Source organism: Acinonyx jubatus, chromosome E2 (assembly GCF_027475565.1).
Source record: "Acinonyx jubatus isolate Ajub_Pintada_27869175 chromosome E2, VMU_Ajub_asm_v1.0, whole genome shotgun sequence".
Taxonomy (NCBI): Eukaryota; Metazoa; Chordata; class Mammalia; order Carnivora; family Felidae; genus Acinonyx; species Acinonyx jubatus.
The window spans coordinates 23324150-23340340 of record NC_069396.1 but is presented as its reverse complement, the minus strand read 5'-3'; the positions used below and the strand labels follow the sequence as shown (position 1 = coordinate 23340340).

The 16191-nt window shown below is 44.2% G+C and overlaps 1 protein-coding gene across 4 annotated transcripts in view; it reads right to left on the bottom strand.

The window, feature by feature from the left end:
- The window catches only part of CDH8 (cadherin 8), a 363670-nt gene extending 347800 nt beyond the window's left edge, over window positions 1-15870 (bottom strand). The window contains exons 1-3 of one of the 4 annotated variants that reach the window (XM_053211373.1): window positions 15468-15870; window positions 14629-14986; window positions 325-772 (exon numbers count right to left, since the gene is read on the bottom strand). In XM_053211373.1, the coding sequence (XP_053067348.1) occupies window positions 325-573 (249 nt within the window). In that variant the 5' untranslated portion in view covers window positions 574-772; window positions 14629-14986; window positions 15468-15870. Of the gene's footprint in view, window positions 1-324; window positions 773-14628; window positions 15121-15467 lie in introns of those variants that run through there. The other 3 variants (XM_053211374.1, XM_053211375.1, XM_027075897.2) reach the window with 3 other exon arrangements.
- Between the last annotated feature and the right edge of the window lie 321 nt (window positions 15871-16191).

The following is a 16191-nucleotide window of genomic DNA, read 5'->3' as shown; positions in this document are numbered from 1 at the left end:
GCTAGAGAAAAAGTTTGCCATGCAGATTTCTTGTACAAAATGGGAAAGAAAAGTCTGTAGGTACACACATTACACAAGTATTTTGTATCTGAAGGGAGGCAAGTGGTGGGGGAGACGAGACTTCACCAGAAGAGCAGTCTGTCTACATTTAAGACTGTTACAGTGGGATTAGTCATATTCCTAAAGAAACCAATAGGTAACTAAACTAACCATCTGGCCTAAAGTACTACAGCTAAGTGTGCCAACAATTCTGACAAGTCGGATGTTAAAGATCTAAAGAAGAGAAACAGATCCCGAAATGGGGATCTTAAAAGTGTAGCTTACCCGGCCAACAAGAATCGGTTCAGGTCCAGAAAACTCTTCCAGGACAAACATTTGATTCCAAACCCAGCCTCTTTTGGAGCGGTTCAAAATCCGCTGTTCACTCAGCCTACTTAGTTCCAAAGGGGATCCACTCATTACAACTTGAGACTGATTCATCGGAGCCGTGTAAATGCAAGGGGGAAGAGTAATCCATAATATTATTAATGGAGTCCAGAGATCCAAGAGCATTTCCGCTAGCCGTTCTGGCATGGTCCCACCAGTTAAGCAAATCACCACGAAAATGAGACAATTATTTTTTTTGCCTCCGGTCTGCAGCCATCCAATTCATCATGCAGTGTAGAGCGTTTACTTACAGCTCTGCCACGTGTTTCTAGCACAGGAAACAGACATCATCTAAGCCGCTTTTCTGAGACCACGATCCACTGGCATTCCTTCTCACTGAAATCGCCTGCAAACACAAGGAGAGAGAAAGAGTAAAGGTTCACTCCACCAGGTCTTCCAACAAAACTGCTGCCTTTTAGAAGCACCTAAATGAACAACAGCAGGCATTTCCCCAACTCTCAAGTTAAAAAAGTGGATCTTAGGAGTTAGAATGAGTGGGTCCTTTTATTTGTTAAGCTTTAGATTTTTTTATTTGTACTTACGTTAGTTATCATAAACCGCTTAAGTAACACAAGTTCTTTCCCCTACCTACTTCCTTCCTTCCTTCCACCCATCCTTCCTCCCTCCCTCCCTTCTGATTTAAAAATGGGTTCTAGTTCACTCTATGTTGAGCAATATAAATAGCCTTTAATGGGTATTTTTTTTTTAATTTACACATGAGATTGGGAAAGGAAATTTCCCATTTTACAGTCTTAGCTGCCACAAAGCATCAGAAGGGATGGTCCAGTTCAGGGTGCAGAATGCTATTCTCTGCCAGGATGCTAATAATGAATGAATAAAATTAGAAGTCTCCCAGAGAGAAATTCTGTAATGTCCAGCATGTATGCTATAATCAGGCTGGTGTCAGAGCTCCCATTCTAAATGTACAGTTGAACAGGAGATTTAAATTATGAAAAGCTCCTTTGGGAATGAAATATGGTAAAAATACAATTTTCAATTGAGGAGATTCAGAAAGGGATGGGCAAAAAAAATCCCCCATTACCTGAGGTGTCAAATACATTTTTTTGCTTACCTTCAGTGCGGAAAAATGTGTTTCTTCCCTCTCAAAAAAATTATTTTTAAAGAAAGAATGTTCACTGCAGACCCAGAGAGAAGCCTTGCTGAATTAGATTAAATGGGAAAATAATTCCTCAGGACACCATGGGGATCAGTTTGGCTCAGGGAATTCATAATGGGGTAGGGAACCTTTCACCTCTAGGTCCTTGGTCCCATTCTGGCTCAGAATGGGAAAGCAAGAAAGTCATTAACATTGGCTGGGCTAGTGAGTGGCCTTAGTGATGCCAGCTGAAATGGCAGACCCAGATTCTGCCGCAAATACAGGCTGTATCTGATCTAACAAGATGGCCAGTGGAATCACCCCACTTGTCACCTTTTGCCCAGGCTCAGCTCAATCTCCGGGACTAGGAGGGTACCTCAGGTGGCCCCGCCCCATGAGTGCCTAGGGAAAGCACTGCAAATGGCAGTTGTCTGTAAATGGAAGGGAAGAAAAGCTTTCAATAGGAAACCAGCTCAGAGAAAACAGAGCCCAGAACAATATCCTCTGCTTCCCCTGGAACCGCAGCACACAAAAGGAAGAGAAGCCTTTCTTTAAAGCACATTTCCATCATGACCTTCTCTTATTCCAGTGTGAGAAGCAGACCTTTGCAGGCTTCAAATTTAAAACAAGACGGAATTTAAAAGTTCTCAAGAAAAACACCCCCAAGTATTAATCTCTTTCTAAATTGCCCATCCACTGGTCTATTTAACCAGCATTCACAGCATGACCATCACACACCCTGCCCTCTCCTAGACAGGGGGCCTGAACAGTGCTAAAGGAGCACAGTAGTGTGCCACAGGGTCCACCATGGAGGCAGATAAGCCTGGGTTTGAATCCCAGTTCACACCACTTGAGGTCTCTCTCATGATGCATCAGATACGTAAGTTCCTGAGCTTCAGTTTTCTCTTCTGCAAAATGGCAATAAAAATAATTCCCACTTTGCTCCAGTCAGTAGGGGGAGTCAGAATCAAGATTCTGATAAAGCAGCAGGAACATGCGAACCACTCACTAAACTGTTTTTCCTAAACCAGACTGTGAGGGTGGTGTTGACATGGTCCATCCCTTTGGGAGGCTTTGGTTAAAAAGTCAAATGAAAGAGCAGAGACTTAAGCCACATGACCTCTATGGCAGGAGAAGGTAAGGTCCAAGAGTGACACAAAGCACTCAAAAATCTTCCAGAAGGTGGGATGGGAGAAGGCAAAGGTGTTGCCGGGGAGGAAAGGCTGGACCTTATCACAAAGTAGTTGAGACCTATCCTGTCCACATAGCCTCACTCTAAATTCTTCTCAGGAAAAAGTATATATTCTCTCCAAATTCACCTTCTATAGGACCGAACATCCCTGAATGCTCAAAACCCATGCATGGCCAGAGAACTACAAAGACATGAAGGCTAAGTGGGTTGTGATTTTCCTCCAGCATCAGCCTGTCTGGGTATTGAATTCTAATGTAAAAAATTGCATTTACTAGTGGGGGGCAACTACCAACAATAACAACAATTATAATAATACCTAAATGGTTTCTTTTGAGGATTAGAAGAGGTAGTCTTGTTAAAGCAATTAGAAAAGGCTAGCGCGTACAGTTATTTTTAAACTGTGCCAAATAACTCTGCAAGTATATTCTGGCATCTGTTCTGTTGTTGATGATTCTGGGATAAGAAAGTTTAATCTGATACTCATAATAGACACTTCCTTCATGGAAGCCATCCACTGGCAGCCAGGATGAAATGTGACATGAGAGGTACTGCACCCAAACTTACCAAAATCGGGCAAAAAGTGATAACAAACCCTGAAGTAATTGTACACCATGGCACACCTTTGTTAGTTAGAAAGGATGCAATAATAAAGGAATAGATGCATAGCCCAAAATACCACCCATTGACGCAGTATCTTAGAGCTGGATAAATCTTACTGTGTCTCACACTGTTTCATTCAAAACTGAGGCACAGAAAAGTTAAACAACATGCCCCGAAAAATACCTCCAGTAAGGAGCAGATCATTATTTGAATCTAGGTAATCTACTTCCAAAATTCTCGTTCTTAACCACGTCTCTCGTTATATAAACACTGATGAGTGTATTCTGATGGTCAACAGGCAATCAGGTCAATGCTCTTCTCATCAGGAAGCAAAGAGTCCAATGGGTACAGACTAACAAAGATATACTTACAATATTTAGTGAAATGCAGGCTGAGAAGGGTTATAGAAATACAGAGCGATGGTATGCCACTCATCTTCACAGCATTAAAAAAAAAAAAAGGCTTCCTGGAGGAAGTGACATCTAAGCATTGAGAAGCAAGCAATTTCCCAACTGGGGAGGAGTTAGGTGTGAAAGGGCATTTAAGTCAGGCAATGCACAGGAACTAGACCACCGATTAATCCAGCATCCTGGGTAGTCTGCAAATCATTACTTACCAGATTATTCAATCCATGATCTGCTCTCCACCCACCAAATTCATCCTACACATGGTCTCCACAGAGTACCTGTCAAATAAGGTACCCTCTACTCTGCCAGTTCTCTGTGAAGCAAAGAGCATGTTGGATTTCTCCAAGGCTTTGAGGAATAGAAATATTTTCCATCCTGCAGACAGGGTATGGGAAACATATGAGTGCTATTCCAATCTGATTCCTCATTTTTCAGAGAAAGGAGGAATGATTTGGTCAGTGGCCAATAGCTGGTGGCAGAGCTCTGGAGAGAAATTATCCTAACTCTATTGGGATGAAGGGAAACTCTCCTTCATCCACATTGGTCATTTCTACTACCCTCCCCTGCATAGAATTTCTAGCACAGTCATATACCCCTCCCTCAGAGAGCCAAATTCTTAAATTACTTGTACTATTAAATTTAAAATGTGAGTTTTTCTAATACCTATTTTAAAATGGCAAACCAATGTTATTTGTTACAAAGAGATTAACAGTAAACACTTAGACAGTGTTTGGGTAATATTAAATCATCAACTCATACACACATATGTGTATGTATATGGTAAATCAAGACTACATATATATATACATATTATATGTACACACACAGCTATGTATTTACATCTACCCTTCAAAATAACCCTAATGTAAGTATTATCACTTTATTATCATCATTCCCATTTTATGGATAAGCAAACTGAAGCACAGAGAGACTGGTATTTTAAGTAATGTTTTATTTTCTCTTAACTAGACACTAGCAAAGCCTGAGGTCATCTGTCTCCGATAAAAAGGAAAATCAACAGTTAGAGGCAAGGATATGCTGTTAAATATTTAAGTGGCTCTCGAAAGAAAGAATCCTTGATTTATGATTTCCATAATGTAAATACTTCCACCAATTTCAAGCTCTCGCTGTGGCCACTAACAAGTTCTGGCATTTCCTGAAAATTTAACAATAGGCTCTGGTAAATGTAGTAAGTCCTCTCCACAACACCCCTGGGGGTGCTTCTCAAACCTTCATATGCATACAAATCCTCAGGAAATCTGGCCAAAATGCAGATAATAACCCAGTAAATGGAGGGTGGGGGCCTGGGACTTTGTATGGATTTGAGGACTACAGTCTGAGAAGCCTGGGGTTGGAGCAAATAAGACCACTTCCCAACTCAGACCATCTCCTTAAAATAACAAAGGATTTAGCAGCGTGGTGAGAAGGTCTTTTCCTCCCAGGCCCACGCAGGGCTCACCCTCACTGTGCCTACAGTGAGGAGTACATACACACATCAGACTTTGGGAATCCCTGCACTGGTGTGAATATATGAGATTTGTATGATGTCATAATACTGCCCCCCCCCCCAACAACACACACACACACACACACACACACACACACACACTACTTTATGCAAGTCTCTGGTAAAACTGTGCCACTAACTGGAGTATTCACAGGCACAAATGTGCTATCAGGGGGTGGTGAGACTTGGCCTTCCATTCAGCGAAGTCTGCCTTAGAGAGTCTTCACTTGGAGACAAATGAGCTTCTACTGTGACAATTAGAACCATACTATTTATATTGCTTTCACCTCTACCACAAGCAGAGGTAATGTCCTCTTTGATGATTAGAAAATAGCTTTATAGGAATTCTTGAGATGCAACCAAATGTGATGTCACTGTTATCAGAATTAATAAACATCGTGAAGAGTAACTCATACACAAACTGCTTAAGTCTATGCAAGGAAGAAGAAATTGAGCAAGGTTGTAAAGCTTGGGTAAAAAATCAATTTATTTTTAGATTTTCCAACCACAGTACGTATGTCTGGCCAAGCAATCCACTTTATTATAATGCTGTTGCATTGATTTACACCCAGATAGTGAGATGAAGAGATTTTACAGTCTCTCTGGAATTCTTACAAGTAAGAAAGTCTTTAGAATTTTCCCCATAAGAAAATATCTTCTCTTGGGTAACATACTTACAATCTGACTTTTCATTCATACACATATTTTAGACACCTTTCTAATTACAGCCTGGATGTTACTCTGCTGACCCCAACATTTTTTTACGGTGAACTTTTTTAAGGTGGTCAATTCTCAGGTATGTTAAGTCATTACGCAAAAATAATACTCCACCATCAATTTTGTGAACAAGGTAGACTAAAGTTCTAAACAATAAGCCGCACACCAATAGGTAAAGTCTAAAATAAAAATGGGCTTTTACAGACACTTTAGGATTCAATCCAGCAGATTATTGTGGTTGACAGGAAATTATGCTTTTATTATCCACCAGGCTTAGTAGCCACAATATTTCATAGAAGCAAAAATGACACATAAGACCAGAGAGTTTCTATTAAAAATGTTTCTGACCTTGAATTTAGAACCATTAGCAGGCTGCTTCAAAACAGGTAAATGCACATTGAATTCAAAGTGGTGTTTCAGAAACACAGATGGGGTATGAGATTCAGCTTGTGGCCCAGTGCAATTCACGCCAAACGCTGGATGACTGGAACGGAACAGGCACAGATATATTTGGGGTTTAGAGAGGGATGGTACTTGCATGCATCCAAATACAATTCAGGAGAGTCATCTTTCCTAAAGCCTTCAGAATTCCCTGACCAGATTCCCATCACATAACAGGATTCTAATTTTGTTTTTGTTTTAAACACACACACACACACACAACCTATTTATCTCCCCATCAGCCACAACCCTCTAATCATCTTTCCTTGGTCTCCTACCATATCCTTAATCCAGCTATTATTCTATTCAAAAGCACGTATCTTTCGCTTATTTTGCCACCCAGAACACCTGCCAAATCCATTCTGCTGCCATTGGCACGTGACTCTTTTTCTTTAGTTTTCATGAAGTTTAATCATTATTGGTTACCTTGGCAAAAATAAATGCCTTCTCCTTTCCCAAGGAGTCAGAACTTTGTTCTACACACAGAGCACAGAAGCATTTCTATTTGTTAGGGAAATTTCAGCATGCGGTGACTAGGTCTGTGACAAAGACAAGGTCAAAATAAGGCCCTTTTCTAGTGTTATAGACCCAGACCTTCATTTAGGAAACCTTTCTTGAAATCATAAGGTTAAGATATTGAAGATGAATCTATTCTGTCAGACTCTTAAGACAGAAGTGTACTGAGATCATCTCAAAAAAATGAACACAAGTTCCATGTATCCCTTGCTAATTATAGACACAGGAGTGTCAGGCAGTGATTTCTCAGGGCTATTCTAAAAACCTCCTTCTCCATTTGAAAGCCCCATCTATTGCTGTCTTTAAGTAACGTGCTCAAAGTTTAATAGAGACCTAGGAGTGAAAACAATGTGTTCGCCTTTTGTTGGAGGAGGTCATTGTGAAGATGTGACCACCAGTGGATCAGAGAGCTGGCACAGGAATTTTTATCCCATCCCTATTCCTGGACCTACATTCTACCCACTGTTCTCTCACTACGAGTCATTTCAAGGACTCAGCTTTGAGGGATTAAGATGTTCTTGAGTCCATCTGGACTAAATACGTGACTGAACCCCATGGAGGCCTCTATTTAACACCTTAAGATTCTAGTGCACAGATGCGGAGATCTCATCGTGTGACCACCTGAGAGAAAGCCTCATATCTGAGTTCCCTTGTTTATTAACACTGCCACCTACCAGTCAGGAGTGTCTCACATCTTTCTTTGGCAACTCCGTGCCCTCTGTATACGGAGGCCAATTTCAAAGTTCACTCTGGGAACTCCCAACGTTGTGAACCAAGACCCTTTAAATCACAGTAACCAATAGAAATCAATTTTACTCTTGCCCAATTGTAGTGTAGCTGAGCTGTGAAAAGCTCCACGGCACAGGTGATGAAACATCGAGTTTGGAGTTGGAAATAGTTTGAATTACTGTTCTATCACTCATAAGGTACGGGGAGATGTATCTCAATTATGACAAATAAGGGAACTGATGCTCTGTTTCATACTCTCTAACTTGAGGGACAGTGGAAAAAAATAAGTGAATGTACATAAAACTCTATCAATGAAGCAATGATAGCTACTATTTACTGAAAATTCCACGTACTTAACAAAGACTTTTGATTGATATTTAAAAAATTATTTTATTTCAATTTCTTGCTGTGTACCTCACTGGGGAATATCCCAGCGTTCTATTTAGAACAGGTAATAAAATAACCTTTTCCAACTCTTTTTTTTTTTTTAAATGGCAGGAACCATGTTGGATACGAATAAAATAGCACTTTATAAATAGCTTTCCCTGCCCACAGCTAACACACAACTAATGACTTCAAATAGTTTTATTAAGCTGCTAAAGGGCAGGATTTTTAGTCCCCTCCCAAGAGCCAACCATGTCTCTTTCCATTGAAGACATAGCATTGTCCCTTCACTATTTTCTGCAGACAGGACAACACACAAGCACTAAACACCCACATGGGACCTATTCCTCCCTTTGTAACCACTCAAAAAAAAAAACATGGGCTGCTACATCCTATCGTACAATTGCACTACAGCCAAACTTTAACTACTCGATGACAAACATTTCATTGGCCGGGTACTGTTACCAAAAAAAAAAAAAAAATTCTGTTGCATTTCATCATCATCTACCTTCCTATGAGAATGGTCAAAGTGAGGAGTCCCCACTAACTCAGAAATGAGGCCGAAATGATCTCTCAACACTATTCAGAAGGCTGCTGAGAGAAGATAATGCTACGAGATTGTCAGGTAGTATCTTCTTTCAAAAGTATTCAACAACTGGTTTCCATTCACTTCAGCACTACTGGTGATAGCTGAAAATTACAAGCTCTCGCTTCTTGCTTAAGTCATGCGGAAATGGTTAAAATCAGTTTTATCACATAACCAAGGCTACAGAGTCTGTAATACTAAAACTGAAATGCAGCCAAGTATCCCAGCATATTAAGTCAAGATTCTGCCAATTAGATTATACTGTGTAGTAACCATCCTTACAAGTGCACCTTACTGTCATTCTTTCATGTTTCAAAGACTTCATAGCTTAAAAACCACCCACTGACACGGTTACCATGAACTACGAACACAGTTGATAGATGGGTAGACAGATAACAAGCAATCATTTGACAAAAGTAATACTGAGATACAACAGAATACATAGGTCATGACAATTAATGTATTTATATGAGTTCTAAAATCAGTACAATCTTCACCAACTATATTTGAGTCAAACTCAGATAAACACAAATATGCCCTACCACTTTAATAAGTATAAATTAATGGTTTTTCATTTTTGAGCACCCCCAGTAGGAAGATGGAAATACTTCAACACAGAAAATTAAATTCTGTTTGTCAAGCTGAAACAGCAATAGAGAAATAAAGAATGGAATGTGTCCTTGTAATTTTTATAACAAGTTCGGAAGATGAGGTTGCATGTATAAGAAAGAAAAGTATTCCCTTATGATATTCATATCACTCCCTCACCTACTTATTTCATGTTATTTGTGTCACATCGGAAATCAAATAGTCCTATTTTATGCATTAATATATCTAGAAAGAAACAATGCATGGAAAATGTTATCGGTAATAGAACATGAAGGTACTATAACATTTTCACTTAATGACATACATAGAATACAATTCCACTTAATACTCCTTTACAGTATATTCAACATGCTTAAAATGTAAATAAATCTATTCACAGAAATACCTTATCATGGCAAACACAGTATTTTTTTCCATTGTGTACATGTGAGTGCCAGGTATCCTGCTGATTAACGCAATATAGAAGAGTATAGAATGGTCTTCTAAGACGTTCTGACTTGCAATTCACATAAGGTTAATATGAACTGTTCCATTCAAATACAAAATATACTAAAGAGAAGCAAAGGAGGGAGGGGAAGGAAGGAGCAAAAGAGGGAAAGTTCTTCCCTTCATTATTTTATACATTCCCCCACCAAGGGAAAGGTATGGACACTGAGTTACACATGCAACACTTCAGAATTTAGTGTTTTCCTCAATAAAACACTACTTTGCATCCCATATAGGTTAGCAGCATTCTTGATATAAGTCTGGTCTTGATTTTCCAAGTGAGGTTTATAACCATAATACTGGATTTTGGGTAGGATTATATCCCACCCCATCCTTTACTGAGAATCTCCTAGTAAAGGAAGAGAGGGCAGTCTTTGTTCATTGTTGATGCATTAAATAAATGTTTGCAGAGCACTAACTCTGTGCTTGCCCTCAACTAACCATGATTTCAACATTTGCAACTGTCTTTGGCAGAGAGAATAGGAAAGGAAAGTTTGAAGGTTTTAAGTACAAGTGTTATTCTTTTATGATGTTTTCCAAAAACAGACAGAAAACCGCATCTATTTCAACTATTAATAAAACTTAAAAACAAGACTTCTAAAGGCAAGAAGGTAGATGATATTTATTATAAGGAAAAGCATATGACATTTAAAACTCGGGAAATAAAAGCTTGGGACATGATAGAAAGAGGAAACAGTACTGGTCCTGGTGCTTTGCCATGAAGTAACTCTGGAGACTTAGCTAGAGGCAGCATATGGGAGCAGCAGCTGAATGGCATCCTTTGAACTTATTTCCTTTCTGACCTTTCGAAGTTGCCAGGTTCAACTAATTTTCTCCTCATGGTTATATGTGAAGCAGGTTCCAGAGGCAAGAACCAACGGTTCAGCAGAAATAGATTGCTCATCGCAACTTTCTATGGGAATTAAATGAGAAAAGCCTAATCGCTCTTTGGTTAATTAAGCCCCACTAATTCAGATGACAGCCTTATTCCATCAAAATAATATTTTATTTCACAAATACACATCTGTGGAATTCTGGAGAAAAAAATTCCAGCACTACAAAAAGATATTAAAAAAAAAAAAAAGACTGGTCAATATACAAATTCAGGAAGCCAGGGTGGGGGGGTACAAATCAAACCATCCAAGGCAGATGAAATGGCAAAGGGAACATGATAAAAATCCTCATACTTGAACCAATACATAAGTTAGTTATCTGGGCACATTTTGAAGTTTTCTACAAGTAAATTTTGTGTATACAGAGCAACCAGGACCGGCCAGGGTTGAATTCTTACACTCTGCAGGTGGTGTTTAATACACCAAAGTTAGGAGCCTTTTCCTAAACTAAAAAGCAAAATATGATCATTTCAGCTGTGAGTGCAACAGTGCTGAAAACAACGGGGGAAGAAAACTTCATCTTTTTCCTGCTTCTCCAAGTAACTTTTTAGGCAATATAAAATGACTGACACCACTATCCACAGCATCACTGAGCACGCTACTTCCAAAACAAAGTCTTGAGACTTTAGACTCCATCTATAATTAAAAGGCTACTCTGATCATGCTTGCTCCTTGATTTGTCAAACACAAAACTTGGCTGATAAACCAGAAAAGTGTGGTTGGAAATATAAATTGAATATCATTTTACTCCTGAAAAGCTTCTGGCTTTGCATGGAAATTTTGCTCAGATTGGAATGTTGATAAAGCTGTGAGGTGTGCCACCTTGAGTAGAAAAATAAAGATTTTTTTTTTCTTAAAGCATTAATTTACTTATAATATGGTTTTCTGGACAGTTGGTAAGTATGGATTCTAACTTCTGGATGATTGTTCCTTTCTCCTCACTAATGAACAATGAAAGGAAACTGGAAAGCAAAACCTTTAAGTACAACTTCTTGAATAGAATCATTATACCCTGATTCTTTGGAGTTCCCATGCTTTGCTCCAAAATCCGATGCTCCCAGCTAACCAGCATCCTAAGACCTTAAATCTGTGCACAGTGTACACGGAAATGTTGTATCACGAATATGCTCATACAACAGCCTTTACAAATGCCTTCTCACGTGGTCTATTCCAGCCTGCTGAGCATGTTTTATGGGCTGTTTGTTTTTACATTGATCATACCACCATTGGCTACTTAAGTGTGTTCAGTGCTAAACTAAGGGGCTGCCTTAGATGAATTCGGTCTGGACCAGAGTTCTACACAATACCCAAATAAAGTTATTTTCAGGTTAAAGACCTCCTATCCTTTAGAAAGAATATCCTTTAGAGCAGCAAATGCTGCTGCTATTCTAGGGAAGCTGCTATAAAATTGCTCTTCAGTGAAATTCAGAGCACCTTCAAGAACTCAAAAATGCATCCTGCGCAGCAAAAATGCAGCCAAAAAATGTTGAGTCTTGCATGTAGAGACTTACCTATCAAGAATCTCGAGAGTTTTGGGAATCTGGGGATTTTAAAGCTGGAGTGATTCTTAACAGTAATAATAACTAGAAATACAAGGTCTAGGTTGCAGGGGAGAAAGATTCAAAGTTTAAGTGACAGCATTACAGCACAAATTTTGGAGAACGTTAGCCAGCATCTCTAAAATACATAGCCCATTCGTGATGGACATGGGATACCTTGACACTCATTTGGGTGGCAGGGGGAACAAACAATGAGGAAGACGAAATGCCACTCAGCAGCCCTGAATGAAGCAATCCCAGAGTTGCTGGGAAAGCTCTTCTCTGTTTTCGGAGATTTTTCTCAACTCCAAGCCCTGGACTCCAAGAGTCCAGAAAAAAAAAAAATCTATCAAAGGGGATGGTTTAAAATGCTGCAACTGCTCCAGCATGAAATGAGTATGTGATGGGGAGCTTCCAATCTGCTAAAGAATTATAGAATATTATTAGTGTTATTATTTAATAAGAGGGTTAATCCTTGAATTTCTTTCAGCCACAGAGCTCAGGGAAGTGGAAAACATGTCTGGACAGGATGATTATGGAGAACTCCCTTTGAGGGGAGAAAAATGCAGCCCTTAGAGAACATCCTTCAAAGGGATCAGGCCTGTCTGTAAAAGAATCTCTCTCTCCCTTGCTCTTTGTTACACACACACACACACCCAGATAAAATCCCTGCAAAACTGGACACAGCTGATGAAAGGCAACAGCCGGGCAGAAATTTCAGTTGTGTTTAGCCTAAAAGACGAGGCTCATTTTGCATGCAGTCAAGTACAGCGGCGAGGTTGAATGCATGGAAAATCCCACTCTCGAATCTTACATAAATATCTCTTTCCCACATAGTTTTCCAGTTGAAAAGCTCCCATAATGAAGCAGAGGTGACAGCCCAGGGAGCGTTGTTAACCATTGAGACGGCTGTCAGCAGAACTGTAGGGCGGACAGGCGCTTCACAACCGCCCCAACCCACCCGGGTCCCTCCTACCCGCTCCGCAATGGTACCCGACCCGAGAGGGCAGTGCCGGCGTACCTTCTCCGAAGCCCCCTCCTTCCCGTTGTCAGCCCGCAAGCTGCGTGAAGCCAGGTGAAACCCAGCAGCCGGCTGATCTGATTAGCAGCTCCGGCGCGCTAAGGGATTGTCGGATCGTGCCTCTTCAAGAGGAAACTCTTGTGGAATCTTCAGGAAAGGGTGGTAAAGTTGCAAGGACCTTTCCTGCCTCCCGCTGCCTCGGCTACAAGCCCCGTTCTCTAACTGGAGCTGAAGTGAGCAGCTGACAGCCTGATTTGCCATGACGGACTGATGCTGTGCGTTCGCAACAATAAACAATTCATGTTGTTTGATTTCCAAGATTTAGCAACCCAAGCAAACAGCTGCCATCTCGGCTCGCGGAGGCCAACGGCTGGCCCTTGCCGAGCGGCCGGCTCAGGGCCTGCGGGGAAGGGTCAACGGTAACAAAACTTTGAGGTTCCTGCCACATTGTGTGCGGAGAGCTTTGGTCTGGGAGAGAAGGGAAGCGGAGAGAACTGCGGATACCTGTTGGCATCAGCAGGTGTTCGGCGTCCCCCAGCCCTGGCTGGAACCCGGTAGGAGGGGAGGAAGTCCCTTACGAACCTGTTACGCGCTGGCAGAAGCCAGGCGAGAGCCCTCTAGGCCGGCGAGCAAGGCGGCCCGCCCCCCGAGTGTCGGCGGATGGGGAGCAGGGAGAAGGCACAAAGCGCAGCCTCCTGCCCTGCCGGGCGATGGGGAGAGGGTTCCGAGTCCTCGGCTCAGGGGGCCTCTGTGAGAGCGGGCTCGCCGAGGACAGTGCCTCTGGGCGTCCTGCCGGGGTTCGGTACAGGGGCTTGGCGGCTGCGGAGCCGCGGGGCGGCCCGAGAGCCAGCAAGTTTGCAGCGGGCACCACGCCTCGTAGGCTGGAGCAGCCACTTGTAGGAAAGCCCTGCGCCGGGGCGGGGGGCTCTCCGCTGCTGGGTCGCGGCCCGCGGCCCCAAGGCAGGGGTCTCCCTCCCTGTCCCCGGGGTGGGGGGGGGGGAAGGGGCAGCAAAGGGGCAGCCCCGATCCCTGCGCCTTCTTTCCTCTCGGGCTCGCACCCTCCTCACCCCCGCCGCGGGTGTTGCCCATTCTCCGCACGGACCCCGCAGTGAAGGCGCGCGGCTGCAGCGTCGCCTGCCTGCCGGCCTGGCGAGGCGGCGAAATCGCCAGGCGACCGCGGAGATGGAGACTGGCAGGAAGACTAAAGGGGCACAGGCTGCTTGCTACTCCCCAGGACCTACTGTCACAACAGTTTGCCAAATCGTCAGAGCCCTGAGGTGGCCCCGTCGGCTGTGCGCATCATGAAAGACGCAGCTCAGCCCCAAGCCTGGGCTAGGAACCCGCGTCTACCATCTGCGGGGGAGGGTGGGGGGAGGAGACGGGCAAGGTGTCCGAAGGGGGATAGGGATTCTTAAAGGAAACGGTCCTTTCGGGGTCCTCGGGGCTTGGAGGGAAAAGGGGACAGGGGGAGAGCACTTACTCTTGACGAGCTCGGCGCTGACGAATTTCAAGCTTCCTGGTTCACACACGGCTGCAGCGACTCTGGGTCGGCTCCCGAGGGCGGCGAGCACCGAGAGGTTCCCGCGCGCAGGGCAGGCGCCTCCGGATTCCGTTCATGCCTCTCGGAGCTGCGGGGCTCGCCGTGGAGACGCGGGGCTGGCGCGTCGAGTCCGGGTGTCCGCAGCCCAAAGTGCAGCGAGCGGGCGGGTGCGCGGGACCGTCCGTGCCCAGACCGGCGCCGGCGGAAGGGACTCGGGGAAGCAAGGAGATTCCGAATAAATCCACGAATTCCGGGCTGAGCGCTCCGGCATGCGAGCCCGCCTGCCTGCCAAATGTAACTGTGAAGTGATGTGGAAAAGTGAGCCGGGTGCCTCCCCTGACGGATCTCATTGGGCAGAGCGCAGAGGCAGGTCTACCACTTGGAAATTCATGTAAGCAGTCCCCCTCCCCGCCCCCTCCCTGCCTTCCCCCTCGGCTGTCGCGCGCTCGCTCGCTCGCTCGCTCTTGCCTCTCCAAGTGGGCGCCCAACTTTTCGCTCCTGACTCCCGAGCACGCCCCGCGCGTCTTCGCAGCCAGAGCCCCGGCTGAAGATGCGCCCTTCCGTGCGGAGCGCGCAGCCCGCGGAAGGCCAGCCTCCCGGAGAAGGGGGCCGGCGGAGGATCAAGGCAGGCGGAGGCGGTTCCCGCGAGCTTCCTCGGTCGGCTCTCACCTGCGCCCTGGGGCCAGCGTGGTCTTGAAAAGCGTCTCAACGACCCACAGCTGTTCTCCGTGGGCGGAAGAGGACGCGGCAGGGCCGAGGGGTGCGCGTGGGCGGCTTACCTCGCAATTCCGAGAGCCTCTTGCGGACAGAGTGGGGTGCTTGTCAGACCGCTACCTACGACTCAGACGCTACAGCTCCGAGGCAGGCGGTGTGTCGCGGTCTTGTGGGTGGAGCACATTCCTAGCACCCCCCTGCCTCTACTCCTTCAGGGAGATGGGATGGGGCGGGCACCGGGGCAGGCGGCAGGGGCGCGCAGTAAGTAGGCACGAAAAGAACAGCAGAACTTGCGTGGGAAATCCAGGGGGAGATTGCCCTGTCTTGTCATTGTCCCTTGGCCTCCAGATCTACTCGCAGACACCATTTTTGCAGCTCCTTTACCTCCGCCAAGAGATGCCCTGGCTGTGGCCCGTTCAGCTGCTCTGATGGACGCCGTGCAGGTCCTGAGAAACGTCCCCCCCCCTCCCCGCCCTGGGGTAGAGCCAGTACAGATAAATTAAGAGGTCCAGGCTTGTTTTCTTCTCACTTCCAAGGCTAACACATAGAAATATTGAGCCACCGTGATCATCTTTTGGTACAATCAGTGAAACGTAAGATGCACTAATCCTTACTTTTTTGATTAACTTCCCTCCACAGGCCACCCTGATTTGGTCCATGCCCTGTGCACCAGAGGGGAGTTCTCAGGAAGGGTTTTACCATCTGGGGGTCACAGCCGAAACAGAAGGGGGAAAGGGCGCAGACAACCAGACACAAGGTCTGTAGAGCTTGTACTGACTGTCGCAAATT